The 6,996-nt window shown below is 33.6% G+C and overlaps 1 protein-coding gene across 6 annotated transcripts in view; it reads left to right on the top strand.

Annotated features, from left to right (window-relative positions):
- LOC106875928 (tubulin polyglutamylase ttll6) overlaps positions 1-6,996 on the top strand; it is a 426,314-nt gene that overhangs the window by 309,811 nt on the left and 109,507 nt on the right. For all 6 annotated transcript variants that reach the window (XM_014924247.2, XM_014924246.2, XM_014924244.2 and 3 more), the window contains one exon: positions 2,765-2,908. In XM_014924247.2, coding sequence (XP_014779733.1) covers positions 2,765-2,908 — 144 coding nt within the window. The remainder of the gene's footprint in view (positions 1-2,764; positions 2,909-6,996) is intronic.

The raw sequence follows: 6,996 nt of genomic DNA, 5'->3' as shown, positions 1-6,996 counted from the left end.
TATATATATATATATATATATATATATATGATATATTGTGTGTGTGTGTGTGAAACTAACTGATTATCTGTATATTTATCTATTTATCTCTCTATCACTCTCTCTCCGGCCTCTCTGTCTACGTGCATATGTGTGTGTGTATAAAATTACACACACACGCATGCACGCACACATACATGCATGCAAACACACACACACACACACACACACACATATATATACATACAACTATTCATCCATCCATTCACACAACCATCTATTTTATTTATTTATTTGCTGTATCTATATAAATATTTATATTTATATGAATACTGACACTTTAATGTCTATCATAATTGCATGTCATTGAATATTACTGCAGATGCTGCTATCAATATCAACCACATGAATATCCTCCTGCTCTCAGTTTAGCTACTTCTTCCCAGCCATACCACCTCCCTTACTCCCTCTATCATCATCATCATTGTCATGACAACAGTAGTAACAAGACCAATATTGCTATCTGAAATGACACCTGGGAGTCTCTATGAAGTCACTGCACCAGCTAAAAATGACAGCCAAATTTTCCTCAGATTATACCAAGCTATTTATTAAAAGCAAAGGACAAATGTGTAATGTAGTCTTGATTCTGCATAGCTTGAATTCAGGATGAGATGGCCATGGCAGGAATGCTTTGAATGTAGGTTTGTTCGATAATGGTTGATCTGGGGTTAATCAAGCGGGTGACTAATTGGCAGCTTCCTTAGAACTCATCAACATCATATGCTTTTGTGTGTGTATGTGTGCCTCTGTGTGTGTATGTGTATGTGTGTGCATGTGTGTGCGTGTGCTTGTATGTCTGCATGTGTGTGAGGGTGTATGCGTATGTATGTGTGTGCATTTGTATGTGTGTTTGCACTCGTGTGGGTGTATGCCTCTGTATGAGTGTGTGCTTGTGTGTATGTTTGCGTGATTGTATGCTTGTGTTTGTGTTGTGTATGTGTGCTTGTATGTGTGTATGCATATGTGTTTGCATATGTGTTTGCATATGTGTGGGTGTATGGTTGTATACATGTGTGTGTGTGTATGTATGTGTGAGTGCTTGTATGTGTTTTTGTGTGCATAGGTGTATCCCTGTGTGGGTGTGCACACATGTGTGGGTGTGCTCACATGTGTGTGGGTGTGAATGTGTGTGTGTGTGTGTGTGTGCCTGCACGTGTATGCGTGTGTGTGTGTGTGCATTGACAGATAACTTCAATAAAGCTGTTGATACACAGAAAAATAAAAGTGCTGAGATGCGCCAAACCCTGATATGCAGCCAAGTTAATAGAATATATTGAAGGAGAAACATTTGCACCAAGATATAACAGACATGATTGAGTATTTCACTCATGTTAAGGACAACAAAGAGTTCTTTTGCCAAAATGCTTTATGACATGACAATGTTTGCATTAATTTTTCCTGTTTTTTAAAGAAAAAGAATAATGAGAAAGCAAACTACAATATTTCTTTAAAAATCTTACACACTGTTTTTGTCAAAGTGTTCTCTAACCTTCTTTATAAAATGTACTATAACCCTCTTTTTATGATGTACTACAGGTTTTTCTAAAGTGTTTTATAACATTTCTGTAAGAATGTGCAGCCAACACTCGAGTGAAATTCCTCTCTCTCCCCTTTATTATAATATATGCTTTCAAATGCAGCAGGTAACTCTGATTGGTTGGTATTGGCACAATTTGTCTCTTACTCTGTTGCGCCAATACCAACTAATCAGAGTAGTGGACACAACAGGGTCCAAATAACAGCCAAAGGTTAGCTGTTACCTGCTGCATTTGAAAGTATGTATTTATAATAAAGGGGAGAGAGGAATTTCACTTGAGTGTTCATTACAAATGTAATATAACAATTTTTAACCTTCATAGCCTTGATAAAAAGCTTCTTTTTAAAGTGTTCTATTATGCAACAAGCAAAATTGCTCGTTCTAAAATTTTTCTAAGAGATCAACGCAGTAGTTGTACTGACAAGTCATATTCGTAGCAACTTTAACATGGCTATCTGTTTGAGTAGACTCTACTGCGATTTGTTAACCCCAAAAGAACATTATGGTTAAAAAATTGCAGTAGAGTCCACTCAAATGGACAGCTATGTTACAGTGACTACAAATATTACTTGTACTATTATGGCTTTCTTTTTAAGCCTTCTTTTTAAAGGGCACTGCTGCATCCATTTTAAATTGTATTATACCCTTCTTTTTAAAGTGTTATGTAATCTTTTTCCATTCTTAATTTCCAAGTGTACTTCAGTTTTACTAAAATGAACTGTAATCTATTTAAAGTGTGCTGTAGCCTTCATTTTAAAAAAATACTATAATCTTGTTTTTAACCCTTTAGCATTCAAATTATTCTGTTAAACGTAAGGCATATTTATTCACATTGATTTGAATTAATAATGCATTATATCGTAGCTGTGAGATTTTGATGATGTAATTGTTTATTTTTAGAATGGCATTGTAGGGTATGTGTGCAAGACCAGATCTGGCCATTTTGAACATAAAACAGGTTGAACATAATGGGCTGGATATAGTCAGTTTAAATGCTAAAAGGTTAAAACATAAAACCACCATCTTTTCAAAGTGTATTTTGAAGTATTTTGTGACATGGTGTATAATAACTTTCTTTTTTAAAGTATACTATAGCCTTCTTTATGAAGTCTGTTATAACCTACTTAGTAAGGTGTATTTTCTTATAGTTATTGCAGTCATTTTTCTTTTTGTCTTTCTTTAAAGCCATTTTTAATTGACGGATTCAAGTTTGATTTCCGCATATATGTCCTTCTAACATCCTGTGACCCTCTCCGGATATTTGTCTTTAAAGACGGTCTCACACGGTTTGCCACCTGCAGATATTGTGAACCTAATACCAGTAACATTGTAAGTTCTATTGTACTTCATTCTTTTTACTTCATCATATTTTAATTCCAATGTAGAATAAATGAAATCTTTTTTGTCAAGTAGGATTGAGTAATCTGCTACATCCAACTATTTTTAAGACAGATTGGTAAAAGTTTGTGAAAGTCAACAGTATACTGGAGCAGAAGTTGTCATGTTTGGTTGAAGTTTAACTTGCATTCTTCTAGTATGACCACTAAGCGAATTTGCAAACATAGGATGGTCATAGCTTGGCTGCTTTGATCATGTTTGTTTGGCCAGAGCTGACTTGGTAATTCTTTTAATTTTGGTCATTCCTTTAGATCTACTAGAACTAATCAAAATTTCTCAATGGTCTCTGTTACAACTTTGGAATCAATCTCTGTATTTGATAACAGTAATCATTATTCCTGCTTTGACCAGAATCTAGTTCTTTTTTTATTTATTATCCATACTAGAACCTTGATTCCAACAAATCCTTACATTGTAGTTCAGTTTCTACACTGTACACTGACTATTGTTGGTATTAACTATAGTTGGTCATGCAAATGACAATATACATATACAGGGTTATTCAAAAAGAATGAACCGATTTCATTACGCAATATTTTAATAAGGAAAAGCAATAGAAAACTCCAGCTAAGTCACAAGTATTTACTCACAATCAACTTTTATTTCCTGTCTTACAAGTGTTTAATGTGGCCACCAGCAGCAGCACGGTCAACATCAATGCGATAAGAGAATTCCTCCCAGACACGTATCGGCATATCACGATCCACTGAGTACTTCTTTGGCTGTCTGGTTGAATGCATTATCAAAGTTTTTCCATTTCCCTTCTATGTCAATATCTTCTGGAATTGCCTCAAGCAAAATCAAATTTATTCTTTAGTTCCATAATGAACATGCTTTTGATATGCTGATACGCATCTAGGAGGAATTCTCTTATTGCATTGATGTTGCCCACACTGCAGGTGATGGCCACATTGAACACTTGTAAAACAGGAAATAAAAAGTTGATTGTGAGTAAATACTTGTGACTTAGCTGGAGTTTTCTATTGCTTTTCCTCATTAAAATATTGTGGGTTCCGTAGTTGCTTTTACCAGTTATTAATGCTGGCTAACCTCAGTGAGTGTATAAAAACTCCAGTTAGTTTTATTTACTAACAAACATACTTAAAGAAACCTGATACTAAGCTTTAATACTACCACTCACCATTTAAGGATGGCTTATGTCTGCAGACTGCTAAAATGCATTGGACAGCTAGTCATTTTGTTTTTAACCAGCAGAGATGAAATGGTCAGGATCTAGGTTATTTTTAGAACAATGACAACACCACATGTATGATAGATTTCGGCTGGACTTGTATTTAATTTAGATTCTATCTGAACAATGCAGTTGACTCCACCCCAAAGAAGCAACAATTAACAATAAATGCACATAAAGATGCAAATTTTGCAGTGTGCATTAATTGCTACAGAAACATATGCAAGTGCAGAAATAAAAAGAAGTAATTAACTGCTGAATAAAACTTGATATAAATCTCTGTTCTTCTTAATTATATTTTCATCATATATATATATATATATATAGAGAGAGAGAGAGAGAGAGATATATATATATATATGAGGTGGTAACAAAAAGTTCCTGGACCAGTTATGTTTAATTAAAAATAACTCATTTACCTTAAGTTTTAGCATCATCTCTTTTGAAATGGTCACCTTGAGCAGCAATACGCTGGTCCCAACATTCCTGCCACTTTTGGAATCCGGTTGGGAAGTCATTTTTCATAAGCAAGTCAAGGACCTTCAGTGATTTGCTCTTGATCTCAACAACGGTGTTAAAATGGTGACCTTTGAGCTGCATATGCATCTTGGGGAAGAGATGGAAGTTTGCAGGTACTAAGTATGGTGAATATACAGGAAGTGATACTATATTGTTTTTGATGAGAAACTCTCAAGTGAGGAGAGCTTGGTGACAGGGTGCGTTGTTGTTGTGAAGAATCCAATTCCTTGCACTCCACAGATCCAGTCACTTTCCCTGAATGTCCTCCCTCAAATGCTTCAAAGTGTCATTGATTGCCCTCCAGCAATTTTCATGCATAAGCTGATGAATCGTCTCCACATTTCCGGGGGTGACACTCATGGCAGGTCTTCCAAATCGCTCATCGTCTTCCAGAGGTGTTCTTCTATTTTTGAAGTGCCTGTGCCACTCAAAACATTGTATACGACCCATTACCTTGTTGCCATAAGCATGCCAGAGCATGCTGAAAGTTGTTCTCCTGTGACATATACAACAGCAACTAGCACGTTTTCATTTGAATCTGCTTATGCATGCAAGTCATAGTTTTAGATTAAAACCGTTCATCAATATTTCATGTTAGTTTATATTCCAAACACTATCTGAATAAAAAGAAAACTGTTTTACTAATCTTTTATTACTTGGAAAATGAACGAAACAAAGGCTGTGTATTTCAAAAGAAATATGGTTGGAAAAGGGTTAAAGAACATGAAATTTCTGCTATGTATTTACTCCGTAATTATCTCTTATTACTACTACTACTACTACTACTACTACTACTACTACTAATAATAATAATAATAATAATAATAATAATAGTAATAATAATAAAAATAATAATAATAATAATAATAATAGTAATAATAATAGTAATAATAATAATAATAATAATAATAATAATAATAATAGTAATAATAATAATAAAAATAATAATAATAATACCAGCACCACTGCTGCCACCACCACCACCATTCTGACTAAGTGTGTTGTTTAGTCCACAAGTCACCTCTTAGCTGAATGAACAGTTCCATAATCAGAGGTAATCCTGTCATGATCATCACATCTTATGTTCAAGCATTGTGTCAAGAACTACTTTATTCAATCTTCTTTTTTTTCTTCTTCTTTTTTCTTCTTCTTTTTTTTTCTTAAAATGAGAAGGTGTAATATGAAGGAGTTTTGGTGAAAAAATACTTTCAGATATTTAGTTATGTTCTGTCTACATCCGTTTTGCACCCAGATTTCTTAAAGAAAAGAAAGAATACATTAGGTTATGTAATATTTCATAACCATAAAAAAAAGACAGGATGATAATGGCTGGAATTCTTTTGATCATTGTTCTGCTCAATCAGGGTTGACCTGGGGCTAAAAAAACAAGAACAGCAATGAACAGGAATTTTGAAGTAATCACATTCTAAATGTACGTTCTGTTAGTAGTTTCATATGAAGTATCTAAAATTATATAAAATAAAAACAAATTGATTGCAATTGAACTATTTGTAAAAGAGTATGTTCAGCCTTTAGTAGAGAAATAAGGGCTTACCTACACAGCTAAGTAATTTTACATCTCGTAAATTTAATGAGATTTAATGAGAAATTTGCCATGGATTTCTTATGGAACATCTTTGTTCTTCTAGAAAGATAAAAACCAATAAGGTATAGGTTAAATTAGTCTTTATTCTAGCATACCTTTCAAAGACTATTTGGAAATTTGGATTTAGCTTAGAAAGAGGTTGGTACTTGCAGATTATTGGAAGAAGGAAAAAAAAATGTGCAGCCTTTGATATATAGAGAAGAGATAAATCTGTGTAACTAAGAATACAGACAGGGCCTGTAATAATAATCCTTCAGATAAATTAGAGAGGTTTGAAGGTAGAGAGAAAACCTTAAATTGGCATAATGGTGTTTGATGAGGATTTTGCTAATGGATGCAACTATATTTCAGTAGTTTTGTAAGAAGTCAATTTACCAGTTCAAAAGGTTTGCATTTATTCTCTTTGAGGAGAGTCTCATGAGGAATTTTTGGTACCGTAATTTCTCAAAATGTGAATGTTACACACACATATATTTACAAGCTTTGATTCCATCTTCAACCCACTTTATACTTTAAGTATGAAATAGAAATGTCTAATTGGAATCATAAATAAAATTGCTTTATTTCTTTTTCTTATTTGTAACTATTGTTCCATTTATACTTTATTACATAATACCAACTTACATTCCCCACCATTTCATCTCACTCTCATTCTGTATCTATCTATCTATCTATCTATCTATCTATCTATCTATATATATA

Source organism: Octopus bimaculoides, chromosome 2, assembly GCF_001194135.2.
Source record: "Octopus bimaculoides isolate UCB-OBI-ISO-001 chromosome 2, ASM119413v2, whole genome shotgun sequence".
NCBI classification, from domain to species: domain Eukaryota; kingdom Metazoa; phylum Mollusca; class Cephalopoda; order Octopoda; family Octopodidae; genus Octopus; species Octopus bimaculoides.
Note: the sequence above shows the minus strand (reverse complement) of the source record. Positions and strands in the feature narration are given on the sequence as shown.